The sequence below is a fragment of the Manacus vitellinus genome, unplaced genomic scaffold (genome assembly GCF_001715985.3).
Source record: "Manacus vitellinus isolate BGI_N305 unplaced genomic scaffold, ASM171598v3 scaffold_1_pilon, whole genome shotgun sequence".
Taxonomy (NCBI): Eukaryota; Metazoa; Chordata; class Aves; order Passeriformes; family Pipridae; genus Manacus; species Manacus vitellinus.
In genome coordinates this window covers 31,158,220-31,175,197 of record NW_021939396.1, presented here as the reverse complement: position 1 = coordinate 31,175,197, position 16,978 = coordinate 31,158,220, and the positions used below count along the sequence as shown (strand labels likewise).

Here is a 16,978-nt window from a genome sequence, read left to right as displayed (position 1 = left end):
AAATAGTACCTATGCTGTGCAAATTGTGCAGATAAAACTCAATGCATATTTAAGATATTAAATAGAATCGGTCTTCTGTATTATACATACATGTTTTGTCTAAATTTGAACATCTAAGAACAAGAGGAGAAAGGCTAAGAACTCAATATATTTGCCATATAAATTCCCTAGATATAAGACAGAACTTAATAGTCAGATAAACACAGTAAACTAAGATACACTCACCTCAGAAAACAGACCAACTTACTTGAGGCAACATAAAAAAGCTACATATTAGTGTGAGCAGGATATAAAGTAAAATTTTCATTTTGACAGCTCTATGATTTTTTAATTATTTAAACTTGCTAGATCCAGGACTAGGTACTTAGAGATGGACATGGTGAGCAGCCTTTACATGTGTCATTGCATATATTTTCATTTAGCATGTACTTATAAACAAGCATTTGAACTCAAGTATGTCTGTGCCTTCCACCTTAGCCCTATGCACATTCAAACTGAATGCTATAAACACATATTTGTGTCCTAATTACAGGTTTGAGTTTTGGCTACTGTAATTTTCAGAAGAATAGTGCCAGTCCCTGTACCACAGTTCCTACTGCCATGTTCTTTTTTCCACGGCAGTCATGACAATTTCCTCACAGACAAGGAGAAAGAGAAAAATAGTCTCTTAATTTTGCAATCTGCCAAATCCTACCCCCACTTGAAAGCTAAACTGGGTATTAGAGCTAAATACCCATAATTATATTAATTACCTACAAACATACATCCTTATTACTAAAAGAACTGAAACTTGATTTCTGGATCTGGAGTTTACGTATTTTATATTTTCCAGGAAAGTACCAGTGTAGTATTTTTATAGAAGGAGAATAATCTCAAATTTAAATGATAATATGATTAATAACTCTCCTCTTAGCGCTTAGAGTAAAAAACAGGAATTCGAGATAATAAAGGGCTTATTCAATAAACTTCTGCAGTCAACTCTAACCTTCTCACTTAGACCATCTGTCAAAAAAAACTCCTGCAAAAACCCACATATAGTAGTAGGTTTCATCCTTTAATTATAGGAATAAAACTGCCTAAACCCAAACTCTGGAGCAGCCAATGAAAACTCTCAAACCCTGCAAGACCAGAGCTAACACTTCTGCTATTGACTGAGAGACATTTCTTACCAGTTCTCTGAGGAATTTTCTATTCCTTTCACCAAACCTAATGTATCTGATGTCTAGAAAGCAGAAATGCAAAGGCCACTATGGTTGTGCTTGTTTTCACTCTGCTGTGTTTGCAAGGTCAATCTCTCTTAGCTCTGGCAATTCTTTCCTCCTCACTTCTATGTAAAATTCTCTCCTCTTTCCCAGCCTTTTGAAGTGCTACATCCCTTACCCCTTTCCCTCTTCTCTGCACCACCATCCACTTTCTTTTGCCACTGTTTCTTTTAAATTTGTGTCCTGAAATAACACTAACATAGAAGGACAGAAGACATGACTAATCTGACTAACATATTCAAAAACATTTATGCTAAAAAAGACTTTCTGATTTTTCTTATGATGAAGAATCCACCTGGAGGGCAGACTCCTAGAAACCCTAATTGCACTGTCACTACATGCCACTTCTCTCCCAACTCCACTGTTTCTAGTTTCCCATTTCACACCAATTGTCAAAACTTACTTCCCAGAGACAACTAGAAAAAAGGATATAAAAATTTACTAGCATTTGTGGTCACAACACAGACAGCTGTCTTGTAGAGCGTGTCTCAGAAAACCGTGAAAACCACTAGTGGACAGGAACAGAGTTTGTGTAGGAGGAAAACAATGTGAGAAGCTCCTTAAATGGCAAAGAGCAGTAGCAGCATTATATCCTCCAGGTCATGCTTTCCAGGACCAATTCAGCTCTGTTTCACATATTTGGTCAGGTATATCATCATATACTAGCAAGACATTATAATAAGCTGCTAATAGTCATACTAAATTTTCTGCTTTTCATAGGTCAAAGGCTGCATAGTCTTATAATCACCTTTGTTCTTTTGTCTCTTGCTGCAGAGACCAAAATCAGACAATATTCTTCTGAGTCTACAGAGTACATATCTGCATTTTTTTGACCACTATGAGTACAACTAAAAATAATGCGGTAAACTGAAAAACTGAAAAATTAAGAAATCCTTTGAAAATCTGGCTTTCAAAAATGCAGCTAATGCAGACTCAAGTAATTTAAATTATATTAGTGCCTCTAAAAGTAGTAACAAATATAAAATCATTAAAGTTGGAAAAGACCTCTTAGATCATCAAGTCCACTCTTTGACTGAACACTATCATACCAACTAAACCATAGCACTAAGTGCTGTGTCCAGTCGTTTCTTGAAAACTTCTGGGGATGGTGAATCTACCACTTCCCTGAGCAGCCCACTCCAATGCTTAACCACTCTCTCAGTGAAAAAAATTCTTCATTATGTCCAACTTGAACCTCCCCTGGCACAGCTTGAAGCTATGTCCTCTTGTCCTGTCGCCAGTTGCCTGGGAGAAGAGGCCTCCCGCCTCACATATGAACTATTTCTTGTCCTCATAAAATTTTAAGTATAACATGAATGTAATATAACTTAAATTTCTTTACTGCTGAGAAACGTAAACAGCCAAAACCACACCTTTTTGTACAACCAAAGCACTTCTTATTTCACAAAAAATAAATACACAACACAATAGCAAAAAATTACACAAAGCCCAACAGATTTAACGTGCCACAACCTAAAACCAACCAACCAAAGTACCCTGTGGTGCCAAACGTCTTCAGGAAGAGAAAGAGCACTTAAATTTCCATTTAAAACACAGGATCCTAGAAGTTTTCTGATTCTCAGTGGCCTCACACCTGCTGACATCATTTCCACCGGCATAACAGATTCGGGAATGCCAGCCAGACCAGGTCAGTGATTTGCATGAACTCTGCACTCACTGACAACACAATATGCAACTCAGAAACAAGGGACAATGGCAGAGAGCTAGCCCATGATGAGCTGAAACTGTTACTAATCTGCAGTGTGACCCCACTGTCTTTTGCCACTCTAGAAATACTAGGTAAATAGCAGCTACTAATTATGCCAGCGTCTTTCTTGGAGTTTTTCAGGATTTTTTCTCCTCCCCCAGTTTGCTCCTACCCAGGGAGGAAATTCAAAATTATATTAGGAAATTTTATGTCATGAGAATATTCCTCTGTGTTCCTCATCACCTGAAACCAACCCAATTTGTACTTATTAAGTTGGATATTCAAATTGATATGAGAACTGACCAGAATTTGCTGTCAGTTCACCGGAAACTTTAATCCTATAACCATATTAGGAGTCTTAATATCACCATATGTCTTAAAGTTGCATAATAATAAAGTTTGTGCTATATAACGCAAGATCCAAAGATTGAGTAACAACTTTATAGACACAGAACTGTGTCAATAAGCATGTCACAAACTACCTTTGTCATCATCTGCACTACCATGAAACAAGTGGTAGTTTGTTTCTAGTAGCTAGTTACCAAAGGCATGCTGACTGGGGAGCAAGATTCATCCAGCCTAAAAAGTAAATGCTCCATAAAGATTAAGAAAGGGCGGTGATACCCTGAAAAGACTTTCACAAGGTCTTTATAAACACCAACAAATACAAACTCAAAGTAAGGTACAAAATGATCTACAGGACTTAAACAGAAATACAGGCATACTTCCTAAAAGTGTAAAAAAAACCAAAACAAAACAAAAAGAACTGTAAGAAACTCCTTACACTAGAAATGTAGCTGGGTGTGACAAGCACACTTGTCCAAACCATGACATTATCTGTTCAGCATTTAAGGTACGGCTCATCACCTGGAACTGTGACCTTACCTTGGCATGAGCAGGCCCTCTTTCATTCAGAAGCTTATACTGGGGTTGAATTCTATTGAAACGGGCTAACTCATTTACCAGACACATTGGAGTTTTCTCTTTGGGGTTTGCCATGTTATCTTGGAGAGGAGCTGTAAATAAAGAGTCTGTAAAGTTTTTGTGGAGAAATGTATTCTTCACAACTTCGCAAAGCTTTGCAAAAGCAGCATGCTTAGAAAAGAAAATACTTTGGCTAAAATACAATTTTTGTACATATGCTAAATATAATGTTTAAATACCATTTATATATTAATCATATGAGAATATGATTATGATTTTACAATAAAAATTTTGAATACATGCAATTAAAAAACCCCAACAACTATTTATTTCCAAAATGTCCCTATGACAGATGACAGTGTAGGGGAAATTATACATATTCTACATCTACTACATCACCAAAGTTTACTGTCAGCAGTATACTGGTTCCTGGAATTAAGTACTCTTCCAGAATGGTTTCTCAACACTTTGAAGCAGTAGTGGATAGTGTAAGAGTTATGAGACAAATATAGTTGATGAAACTCTGTGGCCCCCACTTGCTTCCGCCTGCTTCTTCCCAGGGTTTTAGACTTTTCTCACAAAAATGAAGTCAGTCTCAGAGCACTCCCAAAGAACACTTCTCCTCTCCCTTTAAGGATTTCATTCTGCTTTTTTTAGACCATTTAACTTTCTGCAATTTTTTTTCATTTGGTTTGTATTTATCCCTAACACACACTGTCATTTCTTGTTTAGATTTTTAGAACAACATTTCTGCATTTTATACCCAGTTCAGCATAGGAACTGCAGCATTTATTAGGCTACAAAGGAAACACCAAATACTGCCAAGCAGTCAGAAGACATTCTGTTCTGGGGAAGAGAAATAAACTTGGAGACCTTCCTGCAACACTAAAACTTCTCTATAAAGAATACACTCAGAATTTGACAAAATAGACATGCTCTTTTCTGAGATTTTGTATCATTGATCAACACTTCACTGTAAGTCTGAGCTCAGTTAAAAAAACTAACAGTTTATTTAGCCAAAATATTTTTCTATGGGTGTTTGGGTTTTTTTTAATTTTAATCCCCTTAAGGACCTAATTATTTATCTTTTTAAATTAAAAAGTCATCAAAAATTCATTTGACCACTGAAGAAAATATACCTGGACCAACTTACCTGGTGAGTTGTTAGAAGGTGCGGGATCCACAAGGCTGGCAGTAGGACTGCTACAGCTGGCAGCTGATTCCGAAATGGATCCATTCATTGAGGATGGCAGACTCAGTGTATTTGTAGTTGTAACTGGCAGGGGTAGCACCATAGGGGACATGGTGGGTCCAGACAGGTTTGCTGTAGTCTGCATCTTAACTTGTGCCATTGCCTGTCACTGCAATAAACAAATTATTATCAGCAGGGCACTTTGCATTTTGAATGTCAAATTACTGTAGTGATACTAGCAACACTTCTTTTTTGCTCCTGGATCTGGGTCACAAAACTGTCCACAAAAGTCATGCCTCTGCAAACATTAATTCCAAATGGATGCACAGAGAAACAGAGCTCAGAGCCAAAGAACATCACTGGAGAAGAACCCATACAGCCTGGCTCTAGGTTCTGTTGCTTAACAATGGGGTGACCCTGCCTGAAATACAGCAGGAAGAATGATTATTCTAGAATAAAATCCCATATAATCATTCTGCAGATGAGATTACACCTGCCAATTTCTTCAAAAGAGAAGTTTGTTGTCATTGCAACAAAATTTCATAGCAATCTTTTTCACTGTTTTTTCAGTAAAGCGCATATAAAATATCAAATAAGGCCACAAGAGAAAATCACTATTTTTTTCTGCCTTTTATCAAACTAGAAGAGAGAAAAAAATATAAGAAGAAAATGCAAAGAAATGAAAAAAACCACCAAAGATGCGAGTTCTGACAAAAATAACTGCTTATTCAGTCAACAGGTGGAGTACTTTAATCCGTGTATAAATTACTAGCACAGGTGTCAGGACTTCCTAAACTAGCCTTCAACCCAATGCCTAAAGCATTTACCTGGAATATGCCAGGTACTAATTGTGTCTTTTCATCTTCTCAAATTAGTATCCTTATTGCCAATACCTGTTCTCAGGTTATGTCTACACACATAAACAACTCAGGGTCAGGGTGAGTAGTATGCTCCTTCATACTACTCACTGAGAGTATGCCCCTAGGCAAAATTTTTGCCACTGGGTAAAAACTCCTGTTGCAAAAACCATACAGGAGCAGTTCAGAGGTGAGCAGGCATCCCAGACAATCCACTCAAATAAACAAGGAACCAGTCATTCTCACTCATCCAGGCAAAAGTCTTGGGCTTCTCCTCTTGGCATAAGGAGCAGGATGATATATTTTATTCAGTAGCATGGACACAGACTGTATTATTTAGGGTTCATACACAAGAGATGATCTGCACAGAGTGGATAAAGAGACAAAACCCATGACAGCTGACTAGTGGCCCCTGGGGAACTGGGACCTCTCCCAGCAGCAGCTCTGATCCCACTGGCTGAGGCATAGGAGGAAAGGAGCCCAGCTCTCCTCCATCACAGGCAGCCTCCTTACCACTAAGCTCTTTGCCACTTCTGCTGGGCTAATTCTCTCTTCTTAAGCAAAAATCCCATTCAACACCTAAAAAACTTTTTAACTAAGGACTTATTGAAGTGAGCACGACTACAGACAAAATTTTGATTACAATCAGTATTTTTGCCTCTCCCACACTGCATCCATTAAAAAGTATCCAAAGTATCTTTACTCAGAGGGACAGTATTTCTGCATAAAGATCCCAAATCACTCATTACACTACAGAGTAAAAGTCCTTTAGCACAGTTGCACTCGTATAATGAAAATAATAAATCCTATTACTGTGACTCTGTGCTTTGGAGAAGAGGTTCAGACTGGAATGCCATTTTTATTACTGAGAAAAGATAGACAACTGATTTCATTCTCTGAAAAAGCAAAAGTAAAAAAAAAAAAATGAAGTTGAGGTGCAATCACTTGCTCTTTGCATAAGTATCTTCAGTAAAATATTAATAGCCACAGATTTTAAAAATACATATGCAGTTAGCTGAGATATATTCAAATACTTTATGAGTTCAAAAATATGGACTAAATTCTTACTGTAAAAAACCTACTGTTACTTCACAGCAAATGCAATGTAATACAGCAATATTGTTAGAAAGGCCTAACTTAAAGACTGAGAAGGTGTATAACTACATAATTTTTTGGTATACTGTGTGTTTAATTCTGATTTTAAAATACATTAATATAGATTAGAATAGATTGAAAAAGTTTCTTAATTGTAAACACCAAAACTAGCGATGGCAAAAATCAGACCATACATCTTAAACATATTTAAAATGAAACCAACATAATAAGAAATATCATCACAATAACTGAAGTTTAAGAAACTCACAGTATTTGCAGCATTTTAGCTTATAAACATGAGTATGAGAAAGGCATCACTCAAATAGTTCTGTATGAGATACTACTGAACACCTAGTCTTGGGCCCTGCCAATTGTGAATTATCCTTTCAGCTTCCAGTATTTTGAAAGTTTATTCTTCAAGAAATTAGAACTTATTAATAATAAAATAAAATACTATATTCTATAGTATTGATGTCCTAAAGGGAGAAATTGTAGGATGGATACTATACTATTAAGGACAAAAAAGAAAAATCAGTTTGAGAATAGTATCAAGGAACAGTAAGAATGAACAAGATAAAGTTTGAGAAAAAAGACACCCTTTGTCCTACAGTAAAGTACATAGAAAATTCAACTGTGAAATCAGAATAAAATCCTAAGATATTGGGTGCTGGGCATTTCTTATATATCTAAAGCAGCAAAACTTCTATGAGAAACTATAATTATTTCATAAATTATTCTGTATAAGCAAAGACGCTCTGGCATTAATGTATAATATAACTGTAGGGAATAACTCTTAAGTGGATGAGCTATGGAGACAATAAACTTGTAATCAGTCAAAAATCCCACTAGTAGAGTCAACAGAGGGAATGCAGTTGACATAGTGATGTCATGCCATTTTCTCACTATCAAGCAACTAATCTCTGATGTCATGACAAAAGGGGACAAAACCTATATGTCCCATCTTCTCCTCACATTTTCTTATCTACATACACTAGTGCTGTACTGTTTTATAAACAGTGAGGCAAAACCACTATGGGGTCTTCCAGCCACAAGCACAGAGTACACGATAAAATATGCTGCTACATAATAAAATGTAGGACCTGGGAGAGAGAGAGATTTCACTAAGCTGGTCAGAGATGAAATGCAGTTATATAATCAAAATATTTTTAAATCTTCTATGCAGATATTTTTGAAAAATCTGGCATACACAAAAGGGATAGTTCATTTATTATACTATGAATACAATTCAAAAATCCTCTACACCTCACTTCAGATGGTTAACCCAATGCAAATCTCAGAAACTGCTACCTCTCAAGTGTCTCCAGAGGAGCTTCCCTTGATGCCTGGCAGTGGTTACAGACATTTGCACCTCTTGGAGAAAGCTGGACTGCACAGCCATGCCTGCCAGCTTTGTGTCTTCATTGCCAGCTTCCATGTCAAATCACCACAGCATGATATTTCTTAAAGTCTTAATCACATACATGTCTACCCCAAGTCTGCAAGTCAAAGTGCTGTCATTTTTGTAAAGCTATACTCCAGGGCTTATGGTGCCTTACAAGATGCTGCAATGGTTTTGCCTCTTAGTCTAACCTACTCAGCTGCAACAGAAATACTACAGCACACATGAAAAGGGATGCAAATATACCAGAATTGCATTTTACTTCACTTCTGCTTTTGAAAGCACTTTGTACATAGGCAGCTACACAGGTTTCATTAAACAGTTCACAGATCTCAGAATATTCTGAGTTGGAAGGGGCCCACATGGATCATCGAGTCTAACTCTTAAGTAAATGGTCCTTATGGGGATTGAACCAACAACCTTGTTATTATAAGCAGCATGCACTAACCAACTGAGCTAATCTCAGGGTCGGATGGTATTAACTTTCCAATTAAGTATGTACAAGCTGCGAATTTTCCTCCCACACTAAAAATGACCCAACCAAAATAAACTCATATTAAAACAACAAAACAAAACTGCCTCACATTTTGAAGTGAAAATATTGCTGTCAAATATTCCCAGTGGAGTGGTGAATGGGAGTTACGGTCAGTTCATCGCAGGTTCTCTGACACTCCATCCTCCTCAGGGGAAGGCTCCTCATATTCTTCCCCTGCTCCAGAGTGGGGTCCCTTTTACAGGAGACAGTCCTTCACGAACTTCTTCAACATGAGTCCTTCCCACAGGATGCAGTTCTTCATGAACTGCTCCAGAGTGGACCCCTTCCACAGGGTGCCATCCTTCAGGAACAGGCTTGTGTATGGGCCTCCCACAGGGTCTCAAGACCTACTAACAAACCTGCTCCAGTGTGGGCTTCTCTCTCCATGGGGACACAGGTCCTGTCCGGAGCCTGCTCCAGCATGGGCTTTCCACAGTGCTACAGCCTCCTTTGGGCATCCACCTGCTCCAGTGTGGGGTCCTTCATGAGCTGCAGGTGCCTCTCCGTTCCACCATGGACCTCCATGGGCTGCAGGGGCACAGCTGCCTCACCATGGTGTGCACCACGGGCTGCAGGGAAATCTCAGCTCGGTGCCTGGAGCACCTCCTGCCTCTCCTTCTCCACTGACCTTGGTGTCTGCAGAGTTGTTTCTCTCACATATTCTCACTCCTTTCTTCTCTGACTGCTGTTTCTGTTGTGCAGCAGCTTTTCCCCCTACTTAAATCTGTTATCCCAGAGGTGCTACCACCTACACTGATGGGCTCAGTCTTGTCAGCAACAGGTCCATCTTGGAGCCAACTGGCATTGGCTCCTCCGTACATAAGTGAAACTTCTGCCAAATTCTCACAGAAGCCACTCCTGTTGCTCCCCTGGTAGCAAAACCTGGCCATGCAAACCCAGTACAAACACTAAGTCAGAAATGCAGGATATTCTTTACTACTGTGAATACACTTGTATCATGTAAAAAAGCACCACACAACATAAAGAAATTGTTATAGTTTTTCTGAATATTATTATTTATTGTATTTTTCTGGAATGTTAATCACTTAGATCTTAAGATATAAAATATGAATTAAATGCTCAGGTGAAATGATTCTTAGACTACGTCACAATAATTGCATAAACAAGGACAGATAAAGTAGATAAAACACCACAGAAGGCAGAAAACATGGACAATGACTTTTCAAACCAAACACACTTTTACAATGTGGAAAAATTGAAAAAGCAATATTAGAAAGACAAGTTGTTTTATGAACAACCAACAGATAGAGAACGGTCAAAACAGAAGACTGGACTTCATCTGTGCAGAAAGTGAAAATGCACATATGCAGTAGGGTGTCACCACACTTTCACACTGTTCTGTCATACAACCCAGCACACCAAATCTAATCTGTGTACAAGTATGTAACACACAACACATACTGCTTACTTGTGAATGGCTTTATAAAGGTAACAACTGAGGGCCAGCCACTGCTGAGCAAAAAAAGTTACTTGACATATCTTGTATTTTATATAACCAAGAGTTCTGCTTATACATTCTAATCAATGCCCATTTTTCACAACATTATTACGTTAATGATCCCAGGTCCTTTTCTGCAGAACTGCTACCAGCAAGTTCTAGCCTGTGTTCTCTGCAAATCTGACTGTTCTGCAGCTAATAACACTTTGTTCTTGTCTTCCTTGAATTCCCTTATTAAGAAAAAAACAAACCAAACCAAAACAAAAACGCAAAAAGAAAAAGACAATCATTTCAATTTTTCAGGATCACATTCTAGTTCCAAAATGTTTACAATTCTCCTCTAAGCCTGCTTTATTGCATACACAAATTTAGTAAGTGTACTGTTTCATCCACATCATTAATGAAAATATTGAAAGGTTGAGAAACAGCAACCCAATAGACTGGGGGTAGTGTCTAAGCAGGGAGCATCTCAAGGGTTTTTTTCAGACCAACTCCTGCTTTGGTTAGAAGCTTGTTAATGTGATTCTTCTGTTAAAGTCCCAAGTCATAGAACCCTAACAGTTAACAGCTTCCTAAGTAAGGAGGGTTTGGTTTTAGTTTTATCCTTAAAACTCCATTAAAGTTTCCATTCTTCTTCTATTCTCCTGATACTACTTCACTCATTCAGTTACACAAAAGTATAAAAATCTGCCTAGAGGTAAAACATATTTCCGGCGTGCCATTTCTCACATTTACAGCAAATATTTATACATACATGGACATTAATATAAAAAGTATTATTGAAGTACTAAGTCTTCTGTAATTTCTTTTTACTGTGTTATATCTAGCAGCTTATTAGGGGTTGACAGAAAACACACAGCTCTGCATTACCTTCAGCTGTTAGTTCAATCTTTTATGTTCTATAAAACCAAGTAACGAGATAGCCACACAGTAGCAGTTTAGCAAGAGTATGATTTAAAGTAACAATCAGCAGACGGTTATCCAGACTTATTAACAAAATGTATCTTATTTACACATTTTAAATAGGTAACACTGGAAAAACTAGGCACGAAATCACACAGGGTGTCTCTCTACACCTTCTAAAATATATAATTTTTCTATATTATTGCTGCTCCCCACTGTTTGTCCTCCCCATTTGCTCCTCCATCAATTTTGTTGCTTTTTGCCTTACTAATAGTGGTTTGCCAACAACCAAACCAATCTAATAACTTGCTGCCATAGCAGGAGACAATCCCACATCCTCTCTTCCCCACAGCAAAAATACTTTCTGTCCATGTATCTCACTGAACCAGTTCACACACAGGTGAGGAGGAACATCAGAGGAGTGCCTATGTCTGTACAAGGAGGGCCATAAACTCCTGACCTGGAGTGAGTGCACGGCATTAGCCCTTTCAACTCCTGTTAATCAGCTTACCTTTGCTGTCATGACATACACTCAAGTTCAGCTCCTCCACACTGTTCCATACAAAACCCGTGATCTCATCACCAAGGACTCCATCTTCAGAAATCTGTGGCCTGGTTTCCTTTTTTTTTACAGTGCCTTACACTGGAGAATCTTAATTTCAGTGGAAATACGGACATAACTACCAGCTAATTAACAGCTAAGAAATACATGACAACAAATGAAGTTATGCCTTAAAAGCATTTTATTTTCCTGAAGTATAAGGTGTGGGAGGGAAATCACTAACTTTTATTTTAGTTGTTTTGATAAGATAATTTACAATCAGAGACAAAAGTGCACAAGAAAGGGAAGATGAATTGACACAGAATATTAGTGACTAATACTCAAAACCCAAGGCACTGCAAGGCTGACATGAAAGTTCCCCTACTTGCTCAGTATTTAACCCGGCCCCTGAAGACTAACTAAATACTACAGTTCCATACAAGTGCTTTCCTCTGCTCTTGGACTGGAGCAGGAAAGTATTGCAGATAAAGCCCCAGAAAGGCAAGGAAGGGCCAAGAGGCTGCAGTGAATGCTAGGTTACAACATCAAATCCCATCGTACTTTCAGATTTTATTGCCCATGGAGGACTATCTTTGGCAACTCCTATATACAGTCAGCAAGAAGCTTTCTGAGAAAAAGCAGGAAGGTATTTTTGGGGAAAAAAATCAAGTAAGAAATTGAACAGATTAAAAACTGCACTCATATTTGTCAGCCACTTCTTCAAACAGCAGTCAGCTCAATTTCCCTTTTGAATTACTACACAGGGCAAGCACATTAAAACAACAACAACAACAAAAAAAGATTTAATACTCAGAAAACTGAGGTAGAAACTGCTTCATCTCAGACTTCTTTCATCATGAAACCATATTGGTTCCTTAATTTCCAATGCAGTGTTGATCCAAGATACTACATAAAACATATGAGTCTCTTAATCATTGACCACATTACCATTATCACAGAATCACATTATGTGGGAATACATATTATTTTATCTGTCACTGATTCAATCCTTCTCTGAGAACTCTCTTTACAATAGTTTTGTGTAATTTTGAAAAGAAAAGGAAAAACCCAAACTAGACAAATAAAGTAATTAATTACGGAATCAAAGAGTAAAAACCACGATTTTCTCAATCGACAAAATGGCCAAAGGTGGGAATTTTTGCAACCATTTAACTATGATATGTTAGCAAGAGGGCTAGAACAGAAAAGTCTTATGCTCAATCAAGGTTAGATTCACACCATTTGAAATACATAGTATATGTCAGAGTAAATATAATAACCAAACATTTTGGATGTAGTAAATTGCTTACACCACTACAGCAAAGGACAAGTAACTAATACGAAAAATCTGTGATCTATAAGATCATCTACATGCACAGAGCATCTCACACCAGCACAGTTACCCATACTGCATGGCACTGCTGTACAGTGAGATATGAGGATTCAGGTAAGGATGAAAGACATCTACAATTTAGGTTTACAAATATAAGCGAGGTGTTTAAACCCACACTGGAGTAAAAGAAAATACAGCATGGAATTACCATGGTTTACCAGTGCCAACTGAGATGTCCTGAGATATCACATTTGGATACCTGCCTATTCCATCAGCTGCTGCTTCAGCAAGCAGACATCCTCTCAAAGACCCATGCTACGTCTGACACTGCATGTGGCAGACAGTTCAGAGAAACCCTGACATGAAGAGGCAATGAAATGGCAATAACCTCTGTGTTTAAAGAAATGTGTTACACCACTAGTCAATACAGCCAGAAGACCCAGGGAGTTATTCAAGGTGATCAACAAGTAGCCTTCTAATTTAGGATTAGCCAATCACAGAGCTGAGGAGCAGCTGAGAAGCAGACAGCGTAACTTAGTTTCTTGAACTGCATGAGATGCCAAAAATACAGGCAACTGAATCCTATCCAAAGTCTACTGCCAAACTTATCTTCAACAAGTAAGTGCTCATGGACTTTATTAAAACTAACAGACACAATTACAGAAGTAAATAACTCCCTTGCAGAGAGGTTCCCCACTTAATTCATTTGCCTCAGATATAAGGAACGATGGAAAATGCAGGGGTTAGAGCACTGACTGTAACTGTGCACATTTTCGAAAACGTGTAAGAGTCTAAAAACTAGTAACAAGAGAAACTTCACAGAAAGTGGAGCATATTGACAGGCAGGAATGCCACTTTTCCCTTGCTTCCCCTGGCAACAGCAAGGCTGACATGAAAAAGCTGAGAAAGGAGCAACTCGGGCCACAGTGCATCTTACTGTGTACAGCAAAACTAACAACCCCAGCGTGTACAGAAGGCTAATCTTCTCTTCTAACAGAGGAATCAGTCAGGTCCTGTGTATACCAGGCAACCACTCAAGTGGAGACTTCACAGACAGACATGAAACAGAGCTCCTAAGTAGAGAAACTTTATTAATATTCATCTTGAACCATGGTGGAAAAAAAGGATTGCTATTCTGTATTGAAATGATAAGGGAGATCAACCAGATTATCAACTCAAAGATTTCAATGCCAGAAGAAAACTAAGAGATAAGGAAAGCAAATCTGTTGCATTAGAAACTGAGCCAGTTTGGCATCTCAAAGCTTTTCAACCTGTATATAACTCAAAGCCCAAGGGAGAAAATTAGTCTGGTTTATATAAATGTTTGCCACCTTACAAAGATAATCTCATCAGAAAGTCTGTCTCAATTTATTACTGCTGTCCAGAAAACAGAGAAGACAGTAAAAAAGCCATGGAAATTTCCAACAGGTAATATCAGCTAACCCAGTTCTCAAATTACCACAAATTTTATGCCCAGAACAGACTCTGGACCATCCAGATAAAACACTGGTTGAGATACAGTCATCAGTTTGACCGAGACAGATACCCTGAATTATTGGAGAAGAAAATGCAAAACTCCTCCATGAAACAGCAAGGTGATCATCAGACCCTTTATTGTAGGCGGCCTTCCTCATCCAAAACCCATCATGGTTTGAGGCAGATCCCAAAAACTAGCTTATAGATGGCTATAGAGCCTTACAGATCAGAGGCAGGACACACACACTGCCCAACATTAGGGGGTAATATCCTTCTTTGTATTTGTTTACTGCACCTGGGAGCAAGCACTAACCCAAAGCACAAGACCTGGCTGTCCAGTACTGTAACTCTTCAGCTCTCTTCCTTACCATGACTGAAAAACTACCTACGACTTCTTGAAAACAGAAAACTTGTATCTCCCCCAGACACTCCGCGATACACAGTCATATCTGTAACACTTCTAAAGTCATCATAATACCATCTTGCTGCAGATGCAGGCAAGTCACATTCGCCTTAGGTTAAACAAAAATGAGTTACTCTGCTTTCCTGAAGAAAAACAGTTGAAAAGAAGGGAAGCCTAAACCATTAGTTTAACAATCAATCATCAGCTCAAAAAATGTAGAAGGGGATTAAATGAGTAAATGAAAAAAACATGACTCAGAATTGATACATTGCCGCTACACATTCGTTTGTATCAAAGCTGTAATTGGTTCCTTATTTCTGATGTTGGAGTCTAATCAGAGCTCCTTCCAGGAGTCTAGTTTCTTATCTAACTAGCATTTTGAAATTTCTCTCATATATATTTCTAAAAGTCAGGGCTTTTTTAATTTTTGATAACAAGAAGTAGTCATATTCCTAAGATCTCCAATCAGCTTTGACTGATTTTAAATTACAAAATACTCATATTCTAAGTAAAACATCCCTCCAATTGTTATTTTGTCTGAAGCAGGCAAAAATTACTTTTTTACTTCATTCCCTAACTAGAAATTGCATACTATTAAAGGAATTCAGAAAACTATCTCAGTTTTCCTTGACTGCCTGTGATAAACTACTTCTCATATAATTTGAGAAAACAAAGTTTGGTGAAGTAGCAGAAACAAGCCTTTTTCTTTGAAAAAAGTTACATCTCCAGCTACTAGCCCTTCTCATACTGTAGTCACCTCCCTGTAGTAAACAGCTACAAGATCCTCAGGAAAGTTGGTTTTTCAGTGGACAAAGTGACAGGTGTTGTGTTCTTTTGTTAGAAGCACATAAAATTCTGGTTTATGCGCCTTTTTTTCTTCCCTGTGAGTGTACTTAAACAAAAAGAGTATTTCACAGCTAGAGTGATGAGTGCCCACCTTGAAGGCTCATACAGCTTCCAAGATGTTCCAGCTCTCAGACACAGCTGGGGTCAAATTGCCATCACCTGTTCATGAATCATTCCCAGAGTTCCCTCTTCTCTTAAGTCTTCCATAGACAGGTTTTGCAATACCTGGATGTAAGATAATGTTAACATACAGTTCATAGAGAGATTAGCTCCCTGCTCACTAGGAAACAGGATGGGGCCTCTGCTCACAGGCTTAGAGTACTTGTTAGATCAGAAGTTCTGCAATGAATTCAAAAAGCCTCCTCCCTATTATAAATGCAGCTCTCCCCAGTCAGTGAATAAAGATAAAATAATTACTGAGTATTGGATTGGGCCTACCAAGTGCTCTTGACTAAAGAAAAACACAAAATCAAAGTTTTCAACTGGAGAAAATTAAGTTTAGATATGCTATGTTTGGGAGCAAGATCTTGAAATGTTGCAAAATTTATGACGAGGGCCTGACTTAACAACAATGAAAACAGAATCCAAAAATTAAGGAAGCAGACAGATCATACATAGCCAGTGGTGACCTGCAGCAACTAACACTGCACTCCAACAAACAAGATGGGAAGAGACATATGCCTGGAAGAGTTTAAGAGAAAACTAAAGGAGCTAACTCATCCAGCCACATGCAGCAAGCAGCTATCAACAGAGTCCTCAAGCTTCCTGAGAATGAAAAGAATTAACAACTCAGCCTAGTTTACCAGGACAGTAATCACCTATTGATTCCTTGTAGCAAACCCATGCTTGGGACAGAAGTTATCAAGTTGCAAAATGAAACATAACCAAATAAATTACTTATCTTTAGAAGAAACTACAGATTATAGAAGACTTTGACTATCCAGGAAGAGCTAAAAAATCATAGTGGTAGACTTACAGATCCTTTCAGACCTAGCAAAGAAAGAAAACACTGAAGAAAAACTCCTGGATACATGATCAGTGCTAA

General features: G+C 38.1%; 1 protein-coding gene across 4 annotated transcripts in view; it reads right to left on the bottom strand.

Annotated features, from left to right (window-relative positions):
* The window catches only part of STAU2 (staufen double-stranded RNA binding protein 2), a 151,653-nt gene extending 146,398 nt beyond the window's left edge, over window positions 1-5,255 (bottom strand). For all 4 annotated transcript variants that reach the window (XM_008932185.2, XM_008932187.2, XM_018079403.1 and 1 more), the window contains exons 1-2: window positions 5,048-5,255; window positions 3,856-3,986 (exon numbers count right to left, since the gene is read on the bottom strand). In XM_008932185.2, the coding sequence (XP_008930433.1) occupies window positions 3,856-3,986; window positions 5,048-5,246 (330 nt within the window). In that variant the 5' untranslated portion in view covers window positions 5,247-5,255. The remainder of the gene's footprint in view (window positions 1-3,855; window positions 3,987-5,047) is intronic.
* Between the last annotated feature and the right edge of the window lie 11,723 nt (window positions 5,256-16,978).